The sequence below is a fragment of the Syngnathus scovelli genome, chromosome 2, assembly GCF_024217435.2.
Source record: "Syngnathus scovelli strain Florida chromosome 2, RoL_Ssco_1.2, whole genome shotgun sequence".
Classification (NCBI taxonomy): Eukaryota; Metazoa; Chordata; class Actinopteri; order Syngnathiformes; family Syngnathidae; genus Syngnathus; species Syngnathus scovelli.
The window spans coordinates 20,523,550-20,549,659 of NC_090848.1; the positions used below are offsets into that span (position 1 = coordinate 20,523,550).

General features: G+C 39.2%; 2 protein-coding genes across 2 annotated transcripts; one reads left to right on the top strand and one right to left on the bottom strand.

The window, feature by feature from the left end:
• The first annotated feature begins 458 nt into the window (after positions 1 to 458).
• pigt (phosphatidylinositol glycan anchor biosynthesis, class T) lies at positions 459 to 6,871 on the top strand. The gene is made up of 11 exons (XM_049752109.2): positions 459 to 829; positions 2,308 to 2,485; positions 2,633 to 2,760; positions 3,368 to 3,468; positions 3,570 to 3,750; positions 3,840 to 3,937; positions 4,014 to 4,170; positions 4,287 to 4,487; positions 5,369 to 5,534; positions 5,642 to 5,725; positions 5,815 to 6,871. The coding sequence occupies exons 1-11, from the start codon at positions 511 to 513 to the stop codon at positions 6,062 to 6,064; spliced, it is 1,863 nt and encodes a 620-aa protein (XP_049608066.1). The 5' UTR covers positions 459 to 510; the 3' UTR covers positions 6,065 to 6,871.
• A 520-nt stretch (positions 6,872 to 7,391) lies between these two features.
• wfdc2 (WAP four-disulfide core domain 2) lies at positions 7,392 to 8,432 on the bottom strand. The gene is made up of 4 exons (XM_049752122.2): positions 8,321 to 8,432; positions 8,080 to 8,223; positions 7,827 to 7,964; positions 7,392 to 7,737 (listed from the first exon to the last, which is right to left on the bottom strand). The coding sequence occupies exons 1-4, from the start codon at positions 8,415 to 8,417 to the stop codon at positions 7,604 to 7,606; spliced, it is 513 nt and encodes a 170-aa protein (XP_049608079.1). The 5' UTR covers positions 8,418 to 8,432; the 3' UTR covers positions 7,392 to 7,603.
• Positions 8,433 to 26,110: the final 17,678 nt, after the last annotated feature.

Genomic DNA, 26,110 nt, shown 5'->3' on the forward strand with positions numbered 1-26,110 from the left:
GCCATGTTATGTTATATTTGATGTGTTATTACCACGTGCTGGGTTGCAAAGAATTACCCAATCTAACGGTCTGCAATTTGACACTCGTATGGTGATCGAAAAACCTGTTGGCCATCTAAAAATTAAATACTACTACTACTACTACTACTACTACTACGACTACTAATACTAATACACTACTACTAATAATAATAATAATAGTCAAACGCAACAAGCTTAAGTTTTGTGATTTGTTATTAAAAGCATTTGCTTTTAACCAAACCATAAAACCAGTTAATCGGTACAGCTATGGAGACAGGTCTCAATATTTTAAGAAAACTGCTATCAATGTTACTTTATTGAACCACATCAAACGGTAATGTAATAAAGTAAAGATTTGAGCAAAACAAAGCGCGTACGATCGGGGGTCATGTGACACCTTCGAGGCGCAGATCCATTGGCTGGTTTCACGTATGACGTAAAGACGGAAGTCAACGATTGTCAGTTCTCCACGGCTGTTCGAGGGGAAAGATGGCTCTTCGCAGGTGCTGTAGCATCGTCTCTCTGTTTGGTCTTATTGCTTTGACAATATTTGTCGTCGCACTGAGTCAAGCATCGACAGTGAAAAATGAAAGCGTCAAGAAAACGACCAAGCAAATGTCCAAAGTAGGGAAAGGGACCCCTAACGTCAAGAAGCAACATTCTGACCCGGTCGCTGTTGTCCCTCCAAAGACGCCGAAAGATGATTTCCAAGAAGAATTGGCCATCAGACCCCTACATTCCGGAGATATTTACGCTAGCTTTCAGTTCCGTACCCTGTGGGAAACAGATTTCTTTGGAGGAAACAAAGGTAAGTTAGCACTTAGCTACAGAGTTAAAAGCCACTAGGGCTGTCATTGATACGGTATTAAAGCAATTCTAAAAGTGTCTCAATAAAACTTATCTTAGTTTGTAGGTAATGCGAGATGTGGAAAGAGGTAAAGAGTACAGATGACTGCCGAGTATTTATAACATATTTGCTTCCTTACTTTCAAGCTTAGCTTGCAGCAGATACGAGTGACGTCAGCCTGCTGCGATCATAAAACATATTTCATCAAATGTTGAGAGGGGACTGAGTTGCTGCTCTTTCATCTATAAATAAAGCTTAAATTTTATCGTTTGTTCTGAAAAGTGCTTTGTCAAAGTATAAAACAGCTACATAAAGTTTGAGTTTGACAGAAAGGCCAGATAGAGATAGTTTAAACAAATGCAGGGAAGGGACAGTAGATAAGATTCATCATAGTACAGTAGAAGAATGCAAGAAATGCAGCCGCCAGGTTGAAGGCAAAGAGGAACACCAAAGAAACTCGGGCTCTTCCTGTTCGTTTCGTCCAAAAGAAAACACAAACTTGGGACAACGCATCTGAAATGCAGACTTGAAATCGGTTCTGTCATACCATACCGCATGTGGCTTCAGTGATAATGATGTCACTTGTATCGGTTTGATATCAGTAAATTAGGTCGATATTGAAAGTTGCCTCAAACACTGACATTGGAATGGTTACAATCACAAGCGTCTCAACTGCATATGACATAGCAGGCGTCATGATGTGGCAACTGAAAAATTATGTTGTACATGTGCATCCAATGGAAGTCTCTTTGACTCTAAAATGAACATTTATTATAGATTGATATTTGGGGTATAAGGGTTTTCAACCGCACGCACTGCTGGATATTATAATCTTGTGGTTTTAATAGATATTATATTACAGTACAAATTGACAAGTTCCAGAAACATGTTGGCACACTGAACTTTGAGTCTGTGTTTAGACAAGGGGGGGCACAAAGAGCCTTTGTTTTTTTTCCAAAGAAAATTTTGGGCTTTACTTTCCCTGTTATTTTTATTCTTTATGTGCTGTCCTTTAATGGGTATTTTTATGTAAGCAAATCCTTTGCTTACATAAAAATCCTTTGTATGTTCAGTTTTTTTTTTTTCTTTTTGGTTAGGATAGTGGGTCTTTTACATGTATTTAAAATGAAACATTAACAGCACATTTTGGATGTATGCAAGACATTTCTCCATATTTATAAAAGCATTTTTTGTTATACATCTGGTTAGGAAGTGTGTGGTCCTATACCTCCCCCCCCCCCACTGATGAAAAAATGTGGCCCCCTCCAGCATTCAAGTTGCCCATCCCTGAATGATGCATGCACATAATCATCTCACTGTACTACTAGCTCAACTGTTTATGTTTGATAATTTTACTTGTGAATGACACATTACTGAATCTGTAGTATTTCTTTGTATTTTGGTTCAACATGCACCTTGTTTTTGCTCATTCTCTGCAGTGTCCCACTACCGGCTATTTCCCAAGTCACTGGGGCAGGTTATCTCGAAATTCTCCGTCCGTGAGCTGCACATCTCCTTTACGCAGGGGTACTGGAGGACCATGCAGTGGGGGCAGCCTTATCATTCGTCTCCCCCTGGAGCAGAGATCTGGGTCTGGTTCCAGGACTCCGTAGAAGAGTGAGTAGTTCTTTAGAATGATGCCATTACATCACATTGTAAATGTTAGCGAGAGAAAAAAAAGCCCTCTTTGGTGCAGATACTCTGTTGTTTTAATTCATCCAAAAGCATTCTACAGTAGAGCTGTTATTTCCTGTTTTCTTTCAGTGTGGATGGTACATGGAAAGAGCTGACAAACGTTTTGTCGGGCCTCTTCTGCGCCTCCTTGAACTATATTGACTCCATCAACAGCATTCAGCCCAGCGCCTCCTTCAAGCCTCTGGGGATAAACAACGGTAGCGTTTCACACTGTTCAACACTTTCTGTTTGCAGTATGTAAACGCTGATGCTATTGGCTCCTCACATCTGTACATGCTAAGATTGAGGCATTCCATTAGGCCACCAGTCACCGCAGTTGCTAGTTTGAGCTTTAACTTGCTACTTTTTAGCACCAATGGCACAGAATTCTAGTGGCGTTTGGCCAAGTTGCTTTAAAATTGTATTATGTATAATTGGCAGTGTGACATGAGTGATGATTTTCCTGTGGCTGAAAAGCTCAATAAAATGTTGAATAATGTTGTTGCAAATTACAGTCAAAATGCTGAAATACTTGTTGGGTAATAACCCTCAAGAAGGATTTTAAGGAAATAAAATCATTATTTAAAATTAAAAAAAAAATACCTTACAAGAAAGATATTGAATCGCAGGTGGAAAATTTGACTGTTTTACAATACTTTATTTAGTATTTAATTTTTCAACTGAGAAAGAAATAGGGGGCACGTCTAGTGGTGGGAGCCCAAGCCAAATCAAGGTTTACCTACTGTGACTGTCACAGAACTAAATGAATGCATTGATGAAAGTGGCTTGTCTTGATGCTGGTTTGACTTTCTGTTGCACTCCAAGAGACCGACCACCGTTTCCTACGCTATGCCGCCCTTCCACGTGAGTCATTTTGCACTGAAAATTTGACTCCCTGGAAGAAACTCTTGCCATGTGGCTCCAAGGTGAGTCTTGAGTAAAAGTGGTCATTTTCTACCACGTCCACCGTCCTCAATTGTGACATCGGCAAACGCATATTTCCTATGGTTGCACTTTGCTCTCACAGGCCGGCCTTGCTGTCCTGCTAAAGTCTGAGAAACTCTTCCACAGCAGTTTTCACTCCCAGGCAGTGCACATCCGACCAGTGTGCCAGGGCAAGGACGAACACTGCACAAGCACGTCGGTGGAGCTTAGACAGACTTTGAATGTGGTCTTTGATTATATCACTTCAGGACAAGGCAAACGAGGTAGGAATCCAGCCCTGCTTGTAGTTCAGGTTTGTCGACCACCAAAGGAACGTGTTTTAACGCGTGGCTCCAATTGTTCTCTTCCATAGAGTGGTCTCTCTTCAAGATGTTCTCCCGCACCCTGACAGAGGCGTGTCCGTTGGCATCCTCCAGTAAAATCTACGTCGATGTTTCCGACAGTGCTGAGGTTTGAACGGCGCACTAAAATTTGATAAAAACTTCCTTTCTGCACGTATTTTATAGTAGTATTGGTCATTTTATAGGGGGAGTATTTTGTGCTGAGCCCTCCTACTCCTCTGCTCACCCAAGCGGTGGTGCTCGGGGACAGACGGAATTTCTCTGTCTACGACCTGACTCAAAGAAGCACCTTTGGTGCAACGTCCTCTCTCAATCTCCTGATTCGCTGGACATCTAGTGAAGGTGAGTCAGAAAACCTGTATACAGCAACTGGAAATACACTATAACCTTTATTGTTTTGTTGGTAATGTCCACGCGAGACTTCTGAAGCACCATGTCCTCTTTTCGTCCTCTTACAGCTCACATGCTACGCCCCTTGCTCCACGCGGAGCGCTATGTGGCGGGTTCAGGGTTGCATACCGGAGAGATCCACACACTGCTATACAACAACCACCCCTACAGGGCCTTTCCTGTGCTGCTGCTGGACTCGGTGCCCTGGTATTTTCGTCTCTACATACACACCCTCAACGTCACCAGCAAGGGGAAGAATAACAGTCCCAGTGAGTAAAGAGCAACGTAACTCGTGTGTCAAGTCATAACATATGTACAATACATATTTTAGAATAAATGGTTTATTCCAGGAAGTAATTTAAAGGTTTATATTTACTCCATAACACTCGTCTAAAAGCGAAACAAAAATTTCACGATTGTCACATTAGTCACAAAAGTACAACTCAAACATACACAGCCCAAAAGATTGCAACATGTTTTAATTTGAATTAAAAAAAGAAAATTCTTCCACTATGTGTACTTTTCACAAATTGTAAACGGCAACATCCAACATTCCTCTTCCTGCATGAAAGAACCCACGAAATGTACCAGAAATGGCAAAGATGAAAGTTATTCAATTTTAATCTAATTGATTAGAACCTTTAATAATTCAATGTTTGTCACAACTCTGGACGCATTTGAACAAAGTAAAAAATTTATAGAAATGACATTTCGTGATGAATTTTCAGGTAACAATGGTCACTAGCTTCTAAATGAGAAAGTTAAGTTGGCTATATTTGCATTTCATAGAACTTTAGTTCAACTCGTGCAATTTAGCCATGGAACTGCCTTTTGTTCTGTCTTTAAGTTCTGAAGTGCTTCTATTGTCCTCAAAAGGGAGACATGGGCTTTTTTTTGCCCATGAGGTCTATTTTTAAAAATCCTGATAGTCTTTTTATCCTAGTGTTGAACTTAAGTTAGTCCTTGCTACATGACTGGCCATTTGCTTTCTTGTCTGGCATCTCACCTCTCCACCGTCCTCCAACTGTCTAAAAAAAGTGCATGTTTTATCTTTTGCACCGGTGCTATAGAATGAAATTCGCAACTGCTTTACGTCATAAATGATTCATCGAGACAATTCTCATCTTTGCTGCTGTGCCTTCCCCGGCAGGTTATATTCACTATGAGCCATCCAAGGACCGTGTGAAGCCGCACATGCTGGAGATGCTGGTGCAGCTTCCCCCAAACTCTATCACTGAAGTCAGCGTGCAGTTTGAGAGAGCCCTGTTGAAATGGACCGAGTACCCCCCAGACCCCAATCACGGCTTCTATGTTGGGTTTGTGCTTTTGTTTTTTTTTTATTTCATCCCATCAAATTTGCTTCTCGAGAGTGTTGCTTAGCGACATATTTCCAAAATCTGACTCATTACTCTTTGCTGTTTAGGTCCTCTGTTATCAGTTCTCTTGTACCAAGCATCGTTGCCATGGACACAAATGCGACACACAAAAGCCCCCTTTTCAACACTTTGTAAGTATTTGTAGGTTTTGTAAGTATTTGTAGGTTTTCTGTGTCTACAAGGTGGAAAGGATCTCCTCCAATTTCGTGTCTTCCTTCAGCTTCCCCAGCAAAGAAGAGTTCAGCTACTTTGTGCGCCTCTACACAGAACCGCTGCTGATCAACCTGCCCACTCCTGACTTCAGCATGCCTTACAATGTGATCTGCCTGACTTCCACTGTATTGGCTGTGGGTTATGGATCCCTTTTCAATCTGCTCACACGCAACTTCCAAATAGATGAGCCCAGACCGGGATTGGCCAAACGGATCGCCAACGTAATCCGTAAAATTCGGGGCGTGCCGCCACTGTGAGACATAGCAGGAAGACAGGCCCACTCAACTGTTCCTTTAGTTGACCTGCTGATAAATAAGTCGAATTTGGGAGAGAACTGATTGAATTTCTACTTGATTTTCTATTTATTTGTAATATATTTCTAGGATCATGTATGGTCACTTAGAGACGTTAACGCATTTTAGATTGAATATGGATGGAGGGCAGGATCCTCGAGTTGTCAAGCATTAAGGAAGGTAAGCAGAATGTATGAGCGCATGACTGCCAATCCATTCTCACAACAGAACATTTTTGCTGTCTTATCCTCACTTTGAAATTTCTGCAAACACTAGAGCAATTTCCATCCATTATTTAGACATGGCACATATTTTTCATGTGAACATTTTCACGGCACAGCAGCAGACATAATTTTAGTTTTAAGTGATTTTATTCTGTTGCATGAATGCCAAAAGTGGGTTCACAAGTGTTTGCACTTTTGTTTGATTTGCATTTTTGAAAATCAAGGCCTTAATTATGACCGGAAACTGGTACGAATTATTTTTTGTACTCAAGGTGATATTGTAATTTTATTTAGCCTGTACAGCAATGTTCTAAGGGCAGCACCGTTTCAACCCATACAATGAAAAACCTTTATTCAGTTGATGCAACTTCCGACTTGGCCCATCTGGCAATGGCCCATCTGGGGTTGCCACAGTGAGTCACTTAATGTTATTTGTTTGGCAGTTTTTTCACCATTTTTTTTCATAAACATTCAGTACTTTCATGAACCCATTTCTGGCAGCATTGGTCAAATGTGAGCCTTGCACAAAATAAAGATTGTACACAAGTTTGACAGTGTTTTGATTTTCGGGTGTTCAAAACCCAGTTATTTCCAATAGTATGCTAAAAAGTATCAACGTACATTTCGTAGGTTAAGTAATCACCAATGTTGCACCTCACAGTTCAGGGCGGCTTTTACAGTTATCAGATGATCCAAGTATGAGCTGAAAGAAAAGGGTCACATTTGTAAACTGCTTCAGTGTTGGAATTAGATTACTTCCTTCTGACTGCCCCCATTTATGCACAATGCTGTACAAGCAAACTCCAATGGAGCAGGCAAACACAGCGGTCTCTGTATGTGGAAGTGCTGGTGCGGGGGAGTTCAGCTGCAAATGATTTCCTCTTCAAGCATTTATAAAAAGCAGGCTTCAGATGTATGTTTTTATGCTGATGCACTGGTATTCTAAGAAAATCAAGATGTTATGGGATGTCCTGCTCCAACATGTAAAGCAGATGCTCCAATGTTGAAGTGGAGCTACATTCCTACAAACGTGTTCATTTATAGCATATTCCAGGAAATAAATGACATATTTCTCAACACATTTATTCATTTTTCAAATATAAGAAATTATGAGAATGAAATGTCAAAATGTGAATTATCTTTATAACCATATTTTCTATGTGGGTGGCTGGTTATTTAAGGACCTGCCTCAACAAAATTTGAAGAAAAAACAAAAACAATAAAACGCCCATTCTCCGGGCTCCATCTGCAAATGCAGATGGAATTAATTGTTGTGCATTCAACATGGTTCACTGCAGGCATGACCACAGGTTGTCCGGCAGCATTTTTGCACCCCTGGACACTGACCGTCATGGTAACAGTACTCTGCACACATGGGAGTTCCTTGAGGCAGAGCGCAGCGGCCTGGCTTCACTGACGCACAACGCCACACAGAACACAGAATACACCGGGTTACAGAGCGAAGTGTCTGCGGGGTATAGAACACTCGCAGTCCATCTAACCTTCGTAAGGTGCAACGCACTCATGTCCGCATCCGTTGTGGCAGCATTTCTCCTCATTGGGACAGTCACTGTCGTCAGAGCAAAACTCGGCACACCTCCCAGAGCCCCAGTTTCTACGAGGACACACTCCTGGCTTTTCTGAAAAATCATCAGAACATAAGATGACCACGTTTTAAGTGCAAGGGCGCGTCCCATCGAAGGACACCACAGTGATTGATAGTCTCCAACAAGGAAAACTATTGGGGGCTCATACTGAAAGAAGGGGGGACGCAGACAGTTCCACAGTCAAAGACGCAACACTTGTGGTCCTCGGGACAGTCGTCATCACACGCACACCCTTTATGTGATGGCACAACTTTAAGAAGGCGAGGGCATTGGCCCGGTTTCGGGAGAATCGCTGAGTAAATAAGTAAATATACTAAATTAGACAAGAGTATCAACTTGACAAGTTTTTTTTACTGAGTAAAAGTGTACGAAGATTATGCACATCCTACCTGTTAAATTACTTGGAGAATCCTGAGTGTTAGCTGTATTAAATTGCAGAAATGCACCGAGTGCTAAAACCAATGCACAAACTGTATACTTAGCCATACTTGCACACACAAGAATGTGGTGCGCTCCTCCTGTCGGGACAAACACGACTTGCAGACTAGGGTAGCCCTGGAAGAGGATGCGAGGTCCTTGTGCCTGTTGAATTTCATTAATATTTTGTCGTAAAATGTTCTAGAGCTTTTTAAAGTCATAAAATCACAAAGTATATATGTCTTGTAGTAATCAGATTTGGCATCTTTCTACGTGTCTTGATTAAAATAAAAGGTCACTTTTCCATCTTTCTTGATCTCGAGTGGTGCATTCCGTAAACATTTGTAAATAGATTTTATGATACGTCAGAGCGTTTGCCATATTGGGTGTGGTGACAGGACACAAAGATGTTTTGAAGACTGAACCAATCTTTGAAATATAAACAATAAACATATATAACATATAATCTGTGTCCCCCTGATGATGAGATCAAAATTCAAATTGCGATTAATTGTTTCTTGTTTCATTATTCAGATCAATTTAGTTGTAGAATATATATATATATATATATATATATATATATATATATATATATATATATATATATATATATATATATATATATATATATATATATATATATATATATTTAATCCATCTGTCCATTGTCTGAAATTCCGAACCGCGTTATTTGCCATTAGTTGGTAGTATTAGTCATTAAGTGAGCAAACTGTATTTCTAAAACGTTGTTGTGATGTTATCTTTGACAGATTGTACAGACTTTTAATCGCATAAAATCTCAGTTGACTGCTGAACTGTGGTACGCATCTTTGGCGAGTGTGCCACTGTTACACATAATATATATGGCGACTGCATTGACGTTCGATTCTACGCCTAAATTATTGTTTAGGTTTCCGGGCCGAGACGGTGTGGCACACATCACGAGTCCATATAGGGATCAAGAACACGGAATGAGGAAAAAGAAAAAAAAAACACGGAATGAGAAACGTAATTTAAGGTGGCGGAAATGCGCACGGCAAGGACGCTGGTTGCCAAACTTTGTTCAAGATGAAAAACAGTACTAATGGAGAACGACTGTGAAAATGTTGCTTCTGACTTTGCAAGCTTACATTGCAACCCGTTATCGACTTCAACTTCTCCGTGGCATGCATCATCAGAGATTACGCAACAGAAAGAAGGTAATTTCTTTTGAATGTAATGTTGACCCTGTGACCTATTTTCTTGGTCTCTCGTGAAACAACTGAATTTTTGTTGCTTCTCGTTGAAGATTCACCCCACGGAGAACTGGCTCATGACGCCCTTCGGGGACATGGAACACTTGACTGCAAAGCAATTCGCCTTCAACTCACGACTGAACTGTGCAAGCTCTGTTTTAGGAGCGGCCTTCGGGAGGTTGAAAGGTCGATGGAAATGCCTCACCAAAAACTGGACTGCAAAGTAGAGCTTGCCAGGAAAATAGCTGTAGTCTGCTTTGTGCTGCATAACATTTGCTAGGAGCATGGTGAGCCTGGAAGTCATGTGAATACTCTGCCACTTGGTCAGACTTCACCTGAGAATTGAACCATGCAAGGGCCTGCTGTTAGAACTGCATTGCTGCAGTACTTCAGCAGGGGCAATCAGTGAAATCCATTTGTTTGACATGATTTCATATAAATTAGTGCCTATCCCAAAGGTCACTCTGCTTGCTGGACTGATCACCAAAGCATCACAGGATACAGAGACTACTCACAAAAATTTAGGCTATGGTGAAACTACCGTGTAAAATTTCAGGCTAAACCTAAAATGCACGCTAAGCTTTACAGCTGAAATTATTTCGACTGGGTTTAAGCTTTGAAAGAGTTCTTTTTGCACAATTTGCTTTTTCTTTAACAAGGAACAGAATGGCACAATTCAGTATGTTTTTTTTAAATTAATATTATTTTAATTTCCAAGAGCATCCACTGCTGTCTTTGCTATGTGAAACTCTTAGCTTAGTGGCCATCATCCTCTGAGAACATCCTGTTTGAGTATTGTTGATCAATTTCCAACCTGATCCCATTAGAGTTATGTCAGTGTACTTAATGAAGTGACTTGTCAATGTGCATGTAAGAAAATCAATAAATAAAAATCAATGGGCAGTGTTGTTGACCTTCCATCCAGCCATTTTCTATACTGCTTGTTCTTGCCAATGTGGCAGTCGAGCTGAAGATTTTTCCAGCTGACTTTGGGACACAGACAGGGCGCAACGTATAACCTCAGCACTGTAAGGCGGATGTGCAAACGACTTTAATACAACACGTATTTGGAGCATATCCGATCATTCGTTTTAGCGTGGCATAATCAATGGCTGTATGTTCCCATCGTCAACCAGCAGAGAGCGCTGTTGTATCAATAAGCCCGATGCCGACCTGAAATAGAAAAGGTCCCACTCAAAACCATAGGAATGTCTATTGCAGCGCCATCACTTGCATATTTCCAAACGTATTTCACAAACTTCCATTTCAGTTTTATAATGCGATGCAAAACAAACAAAATATAAATGATATTTTAAAATAACAATCTTAGATTTCTCATTATCAGTGTCTGGTAGTGATGTATTGTCCTGAACCGCATCTGCATAATCCTCCAGATGTTTCATTGCAGTGTAACTATGCAAATTTATTCGGGCTGCATTTGATTTGATTGACAGGTACCACCAAACCATCAAATAGGCTCAGTCTACTAGGTTATTATAGTCAGTGCAGTGAGCAGACGAGTCATTTTACCCCCAGGGGAATGAAGGCCATGCAATTTGGATGTACAACTGCATTGCTTATTGCGCGATCTGTAACCACTGCTGTTTCTTTTTAAAGGAATTTTTTAAGGCTGATTCTATTATGTGTTGTAACATACCTGAGTCTTCCAAGGTGTCTTATGTACTGTTCTATAGCTGAATACTATATAATGATTGAATGGTTTTGAGGTCTTTGTGTGATTTTCTTTTGTGTACTCATCACACAGAACCTTTGGACTGTATCATTTGTGCTCCCTCGTTTCAACCTTTTCTATTTCCCCCATGCCCCGCCCCCTCTCATGTCCTTGGGAATTCAATTATGGAAAAGTGTAGCTGGAAACCTTTCCTCTATGTATTCATGTACGGAGGCTTGGCTCATGGGTGATATTGTATGTCCTTGAAATGATATAGATGCTATCAGTTTCAGTGCTGGCTGTCAACGCTGCAATGGGAATGAAACAGAGAATGGCGGTTAATACTCTAAATGAAAATATCAAAGTTTTAAATTTATCGATCAGGGTCTGAAACACTTTCATAATGCACAATGGATCAAGATGATGGCAGTTGGCTACAGTAAGCACAAACGGTGGCTTCCTGCTTTTGACTACCTTCATCATCTGCTTTAACCATTACAGAGAAAACTGGCGTTACTAATAGAGAGGGCTGTAATGAATGTTATTATGATGATTACAACACAGCCTTCACAGTAGACATGACATCTGTAAAGCTTAAGTCAGCATCCGGAACAATTTTTCTACCCACATACTGACTAAAACTGACAATAATGATAAAAAAAAAAAAAAAAAAGTTTTACTTTCAATTGTGGGACTATTCACTTACTGAAACTGGCTTGGCCCAAAAAAGAAGTTACCCTCATTATTTTGCCGCACAACCGTTTTTTTCGAGGCAATTGCTAAATCAGGCAATTTCTGTAACTCTCGGGGAGACTTGTGCACCTGTCGACTGCTATTTTGGCCTCCCCGTTGTGAGCAAACTGCTCCCGACAGCATGTTTCAGCTTCTTCCACAGATGTTCAATCGGATTTATATCAGGAATCTTCTGACTACTTCAGTGTTTTGCTCTTAGCTGATCTTGGATTTTGATAGTCGTGTGTTTTTGGATCATTATTCTATTGGAGGCTGCATGACCTGTGGTTGAGACTTAGCTTTCTGACACGAGGCAGCACATTTGCTAGGACTATCTCTTGCACAGTTTAACGGAAGTGTACCAAGTATTTTCTCTTCGTGTTCCAAATGTATTCTGAAAATGTTCGGATTTTTGTGAATGTCACAGATATTTCTGCAAAAATTCAATGAAAAACCTAACAAATGTGCATAATTCACTGACTCGTGCTGTGTCCTACTGTGTCCACAGTGACTCCCAAACAAGGCTGAACTCCACCCTTTGACCTCATCCCCCCTCCTCCTCAGGCTCGGTGAGTCAATCATGTATTACATTGTGCATTAACCGGTCATTGACCTCTGCTAAACCCAAATGCCAAATCATCTCCACCCTTAGCAGTCGCCCTACTGCTGATTCTGTTATCCATTCTAGCCTAGGGCTTCAAAAGTGTCTCAAATGACTTGTCTTATCTTAATCACCCAAATGGTAGCTGACAGCAAGATTGAAAAAGAGAAATGGTAATGAGTATAGTCAGAATTGCTATATTTTCATTTTGCAACTCCTTCTGTAGCCTGACATTTTTAATCTCTCCATTTGTCCCTTGAACATTTTTTGCCATTATGACCAATAAGCTTGACTGTTGCCCCCGCCAATATGTCCACTTATCCCACTAATACTGAGAGTCATGGTAATAATGTTTTCAAAGTCAAGATAATGCTAATGGTTTTAATGATGAAACATGCTCCGAAATCCCTCCCCGTCATCCAATTGTCTCCCCCGTAGTGTCGAGGCTGGCCTTGTTGCCCCGTGGGAGATTCGTGATGTATTCAGCCAGCCAGACCTTGGGAAGAAAATGAAAACAAATGTGGTGTAATAAAAGAGAAAAGATAAAGTGATTCTGTGATTATGCTCTCCACCGGCGTTATAAATCAGAAAATAGAAGTAGAGCAGGTCGTATATGCTTCCACCTTCATGGGATATACATAGATAAATAGCATTTCAAGCATACAGACACACCTTTAGTCTGCATGTATGAAGACAGCTCTGATATATAATTGCAAAGATTATTCACCTTGGCGTTTGTGGTAGACACTGTTGTATACATCATACTACTTATGCGGCGCACGCTAACAGAGCTTTTCGAATCTGTCAAAGGGTGGAAGGTAGGTTTGTGAAGACAGCAAAATCTGTCAATAGGAAGCAAGTGAAGGTGGCCGTGCAGTAATACAGGCCCGCCAAAGTATCTCCTCGGAGAAATGTCAACGTTGCTTTAATTTCGGCATTGTAAATGCCATATTTTTGTAAGTATTCTGAAATACAATTTAGTTACGCATCTTGGCTGTTGTATTTCAAATTCATTGTGTTGTTGTGCAAAAACCTACAACCAAATATTGTCCAAATATGTTCTAATATCTATATCTACCGAGTCAGAAGTAACAAAGGTGCCCTTATCTGGGTATTTAATATTGTGTATAGAAAATGTTACAAGAAAAAGAGAACGTTACGATGCAACATGAAATCTACTGGATGCTATGATTTTTAACAGAAACATTGTTTGTATTGTTTCGACTTATTGGTCCTTTGTTTTGGTTTATCTCCAAACCGGAAGGATGCATAGTTGTACTTTTTTCTTGTTGTAATTTTTAGTTTTTTTACGCATAGTTGTAGTTACTGTGCATACTGTACTGTTAATACAATAGACGCATAAAGCTATCAACCTGCTGGTCACCTGTAGGAGTCGCTGTGGTGCCAATGTAAGGCTAGTACTCCAATTGGAAAGAAAATGCAGGCCTGGGGCTTGTACTGTGCAATTGTGAGAACCTTGATTATACAGGAAATAAAATATATACAGCGCTTAACATATTTATCAAGCCAAATGTGATTGTTTGTCTCAAAGAGGAGCCAAACGTCATGAAGTGCTTTGCTGCGGATGCTTTAATTTTCATCAGTCAGCTCTCAGTTTCGGCATTTTGAACAGGAGTAATACTCTTGCATGTTACTTCGCTTAGATTGATGGTTAAATCTGAGTCTCTGAAAAGTCAGACATTACTCAAGTATAACATTTAATCACTAAAACAAAATGTCCTGCAATTCACTTGAGTAACACCATGGAGACATTTTAATTACCCCAACCCACCATTTATGACACAAAAGTAAATTTGAAAAATTAACATTTAGAATGATGTTTTAGAATCCGAAAGAGCTTATGCTAGAATATTAACCAATACAGCGTCATTTAAAAAAAAAAAAAAAAAAATGCAGCACCCTATGTCCGACTCTTGCTAATTATCTTGGCCCAGATTTTGCACAGATAAATTACGACTTAAAGAAAGAACAACTGGGACTGATTAAAAATGGGGGAACCCCCCCCCCCCCCTTCATACTCTATTTAGATGTTAGAAATAGAATCAATACCAAGTGTTAGGTGATCCAGTCCCCCCTCCCCCACTCCATTAGCCTTGTACCTAAAGCCTCTCCCCTACCCTTTTTTACACCTGTAAACTTTGAAGGCGGACTTGAGCCATTCTCTGCAGATAGAAAGCATAGTAAACAGAAAATGCAATAAATAATTGATGCCTAATAAGTTGACAGAGAGCACAACAGGGCTCATTTTTTATTATTTTCTGGCCATGAAGGGAGGAAGCCTCTCGAGTTGTTTATTTCCTCCTTTCCCTTCCTTTCTTTCTTTTCATGTCCTTCTCATTTTACGAGCCATGAGTCAACACAGCACACGTAAATGATATTTCGACACACAGCGCCATGAATAATGCATTTGAATTTACTTTTATGCCAGAGTTAGACCCCTCTCAGCAACCGCTCTCTCCATCTACCTTCCCTCCTCATAGTCCCTTCCCCCTTTTATTCTTACCCCACCCTCCTCCTCCTCCTCCTCTCTTCACTATTCATCCTCATCAGAGCTCAACCTCATTTCTCTTTTCCATAACCCTCCCTTCCCTCCCTTGCTTCTCCTCTTCATCTTTCTCCTCCTCCATCATGGCAGAGAGGAAACAGTATACAGGATAAGATTCAAGCATTCCAATATTTCTTATCAAGGTCCTGCTCAGGTGGCTGCTCACTGACACATTTCATAATCATGACTTCAGGAAATGGTGCACATCATATCTGGACTTGATTTACAATTGTTGAAAGAACTCCCATGTAGTGTATGTAAAATGTAGAAATGGGAAGAAAAGAGTCTTTCACTTGTAACATTGCATCAGATGCTGCAGATGCAGCTTGTAGGTTTCATGTGTTTAAAATAAAAGATGATTAGTTGAAAAAATGAACACAGCGACAAACCAAGCAGTGTGAATTCGACAATGATGAGGACAACAATGAATTGATTCAGGGTCTGAATTTATCGCCTATAACTTGATCTGTTCTAATAAAGTCATCAGCATCACCATCACAGTGCAGTTGAACACCTACGATATAATCATATGTTTATTCTCATAGGAAATAATGGAAATTGAATGAATCCCTCAGGGGTCAGACTCATCATGATAAAACCTCTATTATACATATATATATCTCTCTCTTTATAGAGAACTTAAGAAAGCACGGCTGAAACTAATCCATGTTCTTTACCGCTTGTCCCTACGGGGGTCGTGGGCGTGCTGGAGCCTATCTCAGGAGTCATCGGGCAGAAAGCGGGGGACACCCTGAACTGGTTGCCAGCCAATCACAGGGCACACAGAGCTGAACAGCCATTCGCACTCGCACTCACACCTAGGGACTATTTGGAGTGCTCAATCGGCTTACCAAGCATGTTTTAGGGATGTGGGAGGAAACTGGAGTGCCTGGAGAAAACCTACGCGGGCACGGGGAGAACATGCAAACTCTACACAGGGAGGACTGGGGGAGGAATCGAACCCGAACCCTCCGAACTGTGATGCGGACGGTCCGCTGGTTAGCAGCTAACCAATGCGCCGCCGACGTTGGATGCTGCGACTGACAGTTAAATGTAAATAGCTATCTATTATCTTATGTGTTTTGTAATAGCAGCAGCTGTTGTGAAAGTGCCAGATAAATAAAGTTGAGTTAAATTGAGTCTTTAGTTTGTCTCTTCGTGGGTATCCGCATATTGATCACTGGAAAGCAATGGTTGAAATACCCTGTCCCATTCAGTTTCCTCTTTCACTTCACTCTGCTTCACCTTCAAGCTGGCTCTCAGCCCTTTCTTTGGATTCTTCATTGAGGTGATGCTAGAAGTAGTTCCTTGTGGTTGTTGGTGAAACTTGTTGAACAAAAAGAAATGAATTCTGATCGTGTTCATATTCTTCATCACTATAGCTTGAACAAACAAAAAGTAAACGGATGTAAAAATACTATATGGTGAAATAAAAGAGAAAATAAGGCTGAAGATTTCCAGAGCCCGGAAGTGCAACTGTATATCAAGTGTAAATATACGTGTGGTGTTTGAATTAACTTTGTTAATAGTCATGCAATTATAAAACAAAAAAAAAAAAAAAAAAATGCTGTTGATATTAAAGCATAAAACAATGCATTTTGAACACATCCATAATTTACTGTGCAGTCTTTACTCTATGTATTTCTTCTTTTTAGCATTTTGGGTAGCCTGCTGCTATTGTAGCACAAAAAAAGCCATATTTTGTCCTTTGACTATTCACAAGATAGGCTACGGTTTCACATCATTCTTGACAATGGTTCCAGCTTCATGTTTAATATGCATGATTTTGGCAGCTTAGTTCCCTGAATATTCTTGAATAATCCTCTGTTTTCAAGCCTCAGTCATTCTTTCCATGTCTGAAATGCAATAGCAAAGAGCTCGATGTGTTAATTATTACCAGAAGCAAAGGTGATTATGTTTTCTGTGTGGATTGTATGTTTTTCTGACTCTCTGCAAAGTTATGCAAATACCACTTTCCAAGGGGGATGGGTGTTGTGTGGGAGCTAAAGCAAAACCATTCCGTTTTGGAATTGGTCCAAACACATGGGGCAGATCCATATGTTTGTTTTTTTATTTACATCAACAAGCACTGTGCAAAGGCTGTTTTGCTCCAAGCCATCCAAGCAACTAACCTTGTGAGCAATCACACTGTTGAATTTTAAATTGATGCAGTTTTGGCCCTTCAAAAATAATTAGCCAATCCGCATTCTATGAGGTAATTACCATGTCAAGTGTGTCTTAGATTTAACCTTTGCCTAAATTATGGCAGTTGAGTTAAACAGCATAGGTGACGATGATTATTATGATATTGATAATAATATCTTAGATTTATTTACTGTTTGAGAGAACTTTGTAGCCTTTTGTTCCAAACTCACTATATTGTACTCAACAGTTTCCATTCAGTCATAATACAGAAAATAAGCAGTGCTGTTAAATTATTTAGAAGCAATTCATTTGTTGAGTGCTTTGCCTCTCAGATGATTCCTTGATTTTACTGTCACAAAACCACATTGCAAAAGCATTCCCATAGCTGTCACCTCTGACAAAACGTTTTTAAGATCGCATGGCTGTGCTTGTTATCAGTTATTATTGTAATGCGGTTTTGAATTGTGAAATCATGCTGAGGGGTGACAATCAGCAAAGCGGGGCTGCATAATCTACATCGTCCTCATCATCCGCAGAGTAGTTCTTCATTCATAATTCACAGACTCACCCCAACCCCCTTCCCATTACATCTAATGAAATCCACTGACCTGAAAATACTGCGCGAATGAGCCTGTTCGAATGCAACGTGAACATTGTTTGCGTCCGCCTGTTACATGTTACCAGAAAACACCTAGAGTCAATATTTATACCGCTGCTGCTCATTTTTAGGCGTATGAACCATGAAACTGCAAGATGCGATCCCATTTTTATGCACGTCGTCAATTTAGCCTTGAGACATCAAGTGGTGTTTTCACCAGGGTTTCTTTTCTATCTCGTTCAGAACTGTATGTTCATGTCCATTTCCAATTGGAAAAGCTCTCTAATGGCCCCCACCTTCCTCCCTTTTATGACCCACAAACGCAATTCTCTGTGGTATTCAAAAAGTGCAAAGGCACACAATATTCTGTTACATTTATTTTAATATGTTGTGTATACCAATACGTACATATTCGAAGCAGTGCACATTAGTACGGATGTGTCCCTGCGGCTGGTTGTTCTAAGATCAAGCTCTCAGACTGGACATTCTTTTCCTCTATTAGATCGCAACATCCCACAAACACACAGTGCACCATTCCTTTTCCCACAGTGCACTGCGTGAAATAGAAAATGCACACTTTGATGACATTTAGTTAGTAGATCGCCTTTTGAGAAGATGTTTTTGGAAAGCCCACTTCGATCAGTTTATATAACCTGTTCTCAATGCAGTCAAAGAAAGTTCAGTGCTCTCATTTTTTTCTTTCTTGTAAAACATGACTGGCTTTCACATTAAATATATAGGCTGTTTAATCTCTGCTAAATGCATTAGTCACTGTGTTGGCCTGAGGCAGTGACTGTGTTCACGGCGCATCATTGGCTGTGATATCTAAAGCTACCATATCCCTTTAAGCTAGTTTCACTGAGCGCATTTCTTGTTGCAGTTAAGTGCATATTTAACAGACTGTCTAGTTTATCCTGCATAGTTATTCATATCAGCCTCTTTGGTGATAAGCTGGTTTCAGAGCAGAGTTTAAGAATCCCCCTACTTTCAAAAAAAAGTGTTACAAGTAGAATAAAAGGAGGACTCTGCAACTTTGTCAACACGGTCACCGTCCTCTTATCAGACCCAAATGAGTCATGTGGGATTACGAGTCATGTTCAGTAGAACACACCTACAGAGAGGGAAACTTCAGAGTGTCAAATAAAAACTAGGACAGATGCATTTTTTGCAGAGCAAAAGATCAACAGATTTGATTTTGTTTTGAAGTGACCTGAAAGGGGAACAGTGTCTGCATTGAAAAGAACAAATATGAGTGTAAAGTCTTTGACTGCAGCATTGTTATTCATTTTTCATTCGGTGTTGTTTTACCAACCTAGAGTATGAGCAGAAGAACAATGACATACAGGTGTAATAATAAGTTAACTGTATTATGACGCGAAAAGAAGAATGTTTTCTTTCCCGTATACAGTTACTTAGTGATGTGCAATAGATGGACTAGTTGACTTTTCCATATGCATTCCATATTTTTGTATGGATGACGTGACTGTAACTGAACATAAACGTACTTTGAGCTCCTTAATCTCTCATCAGACACAAACAAATTCGTTTCTTCCTCCGCCATTTCAAGGGAATGGGAGGAGCTAGGGCTGGGTATCCATTCAAATTTTAAAAAAAATATTTGATTTGATTCACAAGTGCCTGATTCGATTCACAATTCAATTTCATTTTTGATTCATTTAAGGATTTTGTGCAGTACCAAATTTTCTTTCATATGGAAGACATTCTCAGAAGAACCAATGCTGCAGATAATAGAAATTTGCTCAAACTTGATTCATCAGGAAACAAATTGAATATTTACACTCAGAATTGAACCCAATGAAGTTACCGTAATATTATTGAACATGACCTGATCAAAACAATGGTCATTTTATATATAATCCAACCACAGGGCAGGCTGAGTAAATAACCAGGTGAAAACACTCTGAAAACTCCCAACTATAAAGATTCTGTAACACCCTGAGTGGTCATTCACTTCATTAGGTTATGCTGAATGCAGCACCAATTTATTGGTGTGCCAGTTTCCGTTTTACTCGCACATCTTTATGGAAATATCTTGATTTCAGCACTCGTGAGTCTGTAGTCGACTCCGCATGACAGTTAAAGGTGATTTAGTGTGTGGAGTAGTCCTCGATGCATTACAGAGATGAAATGTAGTGAACTAAAGCTACACCCCACCTCCCAATAAAACTGATCTGCTCTGGCATGTATTGTTTTGGAAAATAAATCAGTCGACTCTTTCCACTTCATGCACTCATGACATCATTTGTTTCCCCTCTTAACTCAATTATTGTCACTTAGTTCATCTGTAGGCCAACAATGACCTGCAGCCACAATATAGACGTGGCCCTGCCCTCCCCTCCGTGACAGAGAGGAACGGTTACGCCTTCAGTCTGTAACTGTCGCAAAATTAAACACAAGCAACCTGGAAAATTATATGCCTTATTTCTCTGTCGGCCAGTCCTCTTTAACCCGCCCCGAATATAAGATTGAAGGTAATTTGGGAATTTTGTTGTAAGGGACATGGAGAAAAAAAGGCAATCCATTGAATTGTTTTCTGCATTCTTGTGGCTTTTTGTAGCACAGTAACAATGCAGGATGATTTGAATGATGGGTTTTTACATGATGGGCAAAGACACTTAATAACTGATCAATGAAATTGGGGTCGCATTTTAGCTCCCCCCTCCTCCACACGTTCCAACTTTCATTTCAGAAAATTAGTGTTCATTTTTAAAATATATATAAATATATCTATTTAATGTGTTAAAGAACTGTTATTTTCTTCTTTAGATTTTTTTCCCAGGATGAAAACTGACATTTAGTCGCAATTAAACAGCATGTTGAGTGTTAAAAGATTTACATACAGTCAAAGAAAAGTATTTATTTGTGAGGAATTTCAATAAAAATACAACTGGAAAGCAGATTTTGACATGGCGCAAAAAAGTAAAAGCGGGAGGTAAAAAGGAAAAGATGTGCTGTGTCATAGGCAGAACACATATTCAACATTTGAGATGCTTAAAATCTATATCCATTAAAAGTTGTTGTTAAAGTTTTGATAAATCTGTTATTTTTCAAATTAAAGCCTATAGTGTATTTTTTTTTTAGCCCAGGACAATAAATGACTCTGACATTCAATTTCCATTCAATATCCAATTATGTGTTTTTTCCCCTGAACCTCCTGTATTTAAAGACACTGTACACAAATATTGTGAAGGGTCATTTTATTTTAACACACTGTCATAAATAGTGTCTTAACTGCTCCACCAATAGAGTGATCCTGGGTCACTTTGGCAACAACAAACACTTACTATTTTTACTATTATATGCCAATGTAGCATAATTGTAATGATTAAAGGATGCACAAAGGAGAGCCATTTCTAACCTTACTGTACATGCTGCTTTTTGTCATGTGCGTAAAAGTAAGTTACAGCTTGTTTGACTGCTGATAAACCAACTGGTTAATTATTTAGGATTAAACATGATAGGGCAAATGTTATTGAAAAGGTCTCTTGTGTCAATTAGCTGATTAAGTATCATCTACTCCTGCCGGTCGCCCCCGGAAACCTGATCTGTTTTTAAACAGGCCGAAAGCAACCATGGAGGACAGAGGACAGCAAGAGAAAGGGGCACATTTACCAGTACATGTCTGCAGATTTGACTGACAGTTGGCCAATGTTTTATCAGGCTTTTACTTTAATTGCTTGCATTTTATTAAGTACAATCAATTATGGTGGAATTTAATCAGAAGGGTTTCAGTGACTTCGGACAAGAAAAGGCAGACATCAACGGCAGTCATCGCAATAGGTTTAATTAAAGCAAGAACGGGTTATTCAACCCTGAAAAATGCTTCGTGTTTATTTCTTATCATGCCCATTATAATAATAATAATAATAATAATAATAATAATAATAATAATAATAATAATAATAATAATAATCATAATCATAATCATAATCATAATACATTTGATTTATAAGGCGCCTTTCAAGGCACTCAAGGTCACCGTACAAACATAAAATAGCATACACAACTAAAAGAAAAAAAGAGATTACAAGCAAAGAAACATCTGCAGAAAATCAAAGCAAAAACATTAAAAAATGACCGGAGAGCAGCGGCAGTAAGTCGTGCCAGCGTTCACTCACATTACTCACATTATACAACAGTAGATTAAGAAACTAAGCAGCCCACCTACAGTAGCATTATTTCTATGATCAAAAAGGGGAAGTGGGAACTCAAATGAGAAAATGAGAATCAGCAGTCATGCAAAAGTGTTTACTTGTTATTAAATTGATACCAAATCTTGTTGCATTCGTGGAGCTAAACTCAAAATTTCCAATCCAAACCCCCAAATCATTTGTATTAGATGACAGGATTAAATTGCTTCAACTTGTTTCTCATTTCGGCAAATCGGGTGAAAACAGTGCAGGAAATGAAATTATAATGAATGGTGATAATATACATGCAGAAATAAACAAATCAATGATGGCAACAAATATTTTTTTTGAGCCTGACAAAATAAAGATACTCCCCTTCAGTTAGTTACTTGTCACCAAGATGCCACCATTTTTTTTTTCACCATGTGTGTATTACACATTGCCAGAGTATAAGAACTGCGAATAGGTGAGTTTTACCGCAAATATCTAAAAACAGCCTCCACTGAAAAGTGTTGAATGCTAAATCGCCCACATCTCGAGGTTCACTGTATGCATGGGCTTATCATTGATTGCATTGAAAGTTGAAATTCATCTTCAGCTCACTGAAAGACATCTAAAGTAATTAGATTCCAGGTTTTGATCCAAAGCTGTCTTTTGTTTAGAATTGTAGCTCAAGTCACAGAAGTAGAAGAAAAGCATACCCAAAGTATGGGGGTGCCGCCACCATTTTTATTGTGGTTGTGGTGTTCCGCTGATAATGTTCAGTGTCATCTTTGAGACTTTAAAATGACCAAAAACCTTTTAACTTTCAGTGTGACAAAAGTACTCAGTCTGAATTAAAGTACATGTAATTGTGTTATATTTATTTATTTTTCAAATCTCTTTTTGCATGATTGTAAGTTCTGTATCAATCCCAGTAATACATGATAAAATGATCTGTGAACAAAAAAAAAAAGTACTCTCTGGCCCTATCTTGTGCCTAATTTTATCTACAAAAAAACCCTGCTGTGCCAGAGAAAAAACAACCAATCAACAACAGAAAGTCGCACACTTGCGGGCACACTCAGTGACTCTTATGCTGACCTCAGAAAACCACCTTATTCTTAAAAGAATGTTACTGAAAATCCACATCACACCACCTCTAATAAAAAGCCCATTTGGCAAAGTAAGGAGTATACCGTCTTTTCAAATGCGGAGCGAAAAAGTCAAATTTCAAGAGAAAAAAATTTATACTTAGGTATGAACCCAAAACCTGAGAAATCCACTGAAGTGCAGTGGTTTAGTACTTAGGATTATCGCAACAGCTGTGCTGAATGTTCAAATATTTATGATAGTTCGATTAGTCTTTCACCCACTACCTGGTTGGACGACCGATTTTCATCATCAAGTGGGCGATTTATTAAAATGAAATTGGAAGAAGATGTCCGTAGGAAAAATTGAGAGGGGTGGGCAAGCCTTGTGATTGGTGACTCAGCACAGCAGGCACTTCATCCTCCAAAATATTTTGCAAGCACCTGATCCTCAGCTGATGATTTGAACCTGACCATTTAAGGTCAGGAGGAACATAAGGTCTGCCCCAAAGAAACCAGGTGTGCAATTTGATTTGCCTGTGGATGACGTCATTTGGCAGAAAGAAAGATTATTTTCAAAAATCCTGAAAACCCGTTGGTCTCTGACATCATCGCTTTCCCCACGACACATCCAAAACATCTTTTGTTTTTCAAGTAAAAGGAAAGATTGAAAAAAAGTCACTTCTAAATAATTACATTTAAAAGTTTGTGGAATGTGAGAATGTGAGAGTCAAGCTAAATCTTTCAAGAAGCAGCTTTCTCTCGCTCTCTCTCTCTCTCTCGCACTATCACTCTCGCTCTCGCTCTCTCCCTTCAGAGGAGAATTGCTGGAACATTTTTACAGATACAATTAGGGCATTGTTCCTAAAAAGACAGTTTCCTGCTGAATTTTTAAAAATGTGAAGCTACAGCACTTTAAATGCTGCAAGCAAATTCCATTCCTCACATATTCTGTATGAGTTCAAACAGGCAAAATGATCTGCTTCGCTGTTATTTTTCATTTGTTTATGTTATTGACATGACATTCATTGTTATTTATTGTGATGTTCTTTGGCTAATTAAGATTTTAGGCCGTTTTAATCCCTTTTTTGGCCATAAATGATCAGGAAGTGAAAGCCAGATTGATGCACTTTGCCATTTTGTAGGAGATTTATTATTGATTACTGATTGTTTATTATTCATTATTTATTATTACTATTAGTAGTAGCAGAAGTAGTAGTCAATTGTTTTTTATTGAATATTTGTGGTGCATGTAGTTCTTGTGACCTCCCAAAATATTTTTGGTTGTTGAGGGTCATATAACATTCCCTAATTGTTAATGTTATGTCGTGTTTTTTTTCCTCTCTCTCTTTTTCCTGTTGTGGTCATATTAATACTACTCCGAAGTGGCAATGTTGTCCTTAAAACCTGTCTCATTCTGTACCACATATGAACAAGAATTGAAAGCAAGACTGTCGTAGACAAGCATATACATGGAAGTGTCCCTTTGTCTTGTCTGACATTGTTTCTTAGTAAGTGGGGTTATAGAAAATCATGCAGCAGCCTTATTCATCCTACATGCATGGTTTGTGTGGGTGTTCTCTTAACAGATTGACATCCTGATCTAAATTATAATCAGGTTATTCAATGTCTAGAGCGGAAGCTCACCACTGGCACACAATTTGCACATACTGCCGAAAAGAAAACATTTGCTTCCTTCAAAGAACCGGAGGATTAAAAATGAATGTGTACTTTACACACCCCGTCTTGTTGTGCTGAAATTAGGACGGTTTTAGGGTCTGGCCCTCTCCCATCTAGCCCCATGTACTGTTGGGCCTATGGTGAATCGATCTTTCTTTATGGTAATGACCAAACTTATACTGTGTGGTCAGAGGTTGGTAGTAACAAGTAACCACCCACAATGGCCCCACCCTCAACATGCCCCCGGTTCAATAGAATGAAATGATTGTACAGGATGTACTTAATAATTATATCATTACTAATATCTGCCTGCTTTGCCTATCGGGCTTTTTGTTTTGTAAATCAACGGAAGTTCATGTCATCTCATTTATTGTTCATGGCTTTGCCTTAGTTTGTGATATTATTTCAAAAATGTTGTTTTGAAGTGGTGTTTTGGGGCAATGTTTAAATTTGCATGTTCCTATTTTCTTTTTTGTGTACATATTTAAAATTTAACAAATCAGTGGGTACTTACCGGTACTATTTTTCCTTTGAGTGCTATCTTATTTAAGTAATTATCTTTTACACTATTTTTAACTATACTTAAGTCATATTATTTATTTATTATCCTAAAGAAACAGGACTGTTTTCTGGCTTTTCTACCACTTCTGTGTTTGGTACATTAACAAATTTGAAGACAGTGCAGCTCTGCTTACCTTTTGGCATTGATATGATAGCTAGGGCGTCAAACCCACGGGGGATGTGGATGTTTCTGCATGATTGTGCCTCCCTCTGCATGATAGTGTTTCACACAGTGTAACCCAGAGGCTGGATTCCAGCCATTGCTTGGAAGTGGCTTTGGATCTTAGCCCAGCCTAGTTAAGGAAGTCATAACAGATTTCTCACAGGAACATTTTGGAAAATAGGCATGTAATAAAAGATTTACTTAGTTATTTTAATTTCAAAACCATATTGGAAGATGACGTGTGATCATTTTAGTGTGACAGGAGGTGTCCTGGCTGATCTTGTACTGTTAACCACTGAAGCAGATGAGCTGTTGTCATCATAGCAATAAGTGAAAGACTATGCAGTACATACTTATTGCAAGTCAATGTAATCAAAATGCAATTACTAATCCTAACATAAATGACTGTGTAGCAATATTGCTCTTTTTTTCTATTCAGTAATTCAAACATGGAAGGAGAAATCATACTTAATGTCTTAAAACATCATCTGTATGTGCTTTCTTGCACTTGTGGCTAGAAAATCCATAATAGCTCATGTTTGTCAGTTCCATTAAAAAATATGTTTCAGGATAAAACTCACCAAACTT

Excerpts from the sequence above, each read along its gene's own strand:
- wfdc2 (XM_049752122.2), bottom strand. The coding sequence starts at position 8,417 with ATGGCTAAGTATACAGTTTGTGCATTGGTTTTAGCACTCGGTGCATTT. Across the intron at positions 8,224-8,320 it reads TTCTCCAAGTAATTTAACAG|CGATTCTCCCGAAACCGGGC; the intron begins GTAGGATGTGCA and ends TTATTTACTCAG. Across the intron at positions 7,965-8,079 it reads CTGCGTCCCCCCTTCTTTCA|AAAAGCCAGGAGTGTGTCCT; the intron begins GTATGAGCCCCC and ends ATGATTTTTCAG.
- pigt (XM_049752109.2), top strand. The coding sequence starts at position 511 with ATGGCTCTTCGCAGGTGCTGTAGCATCGTCTCTCTGTTTGGTCTTATT. Across the intron at positions 4,488-5,368 it reads GGGGAAGAATAACAGTCCCA|GTTATATTCACTATGAGCCA; the intron begins GTGAGTAAAGAG and ends CTTCCCCGGCAG. Across the intron at positions 5,535-5,641 it reads AATCACGGCTTCTATGTTGG|GTCCTCTGTTATCAGTTCTC; the intron begins GTTTGTGCTTTT and ends TTTGCTGTTTAG.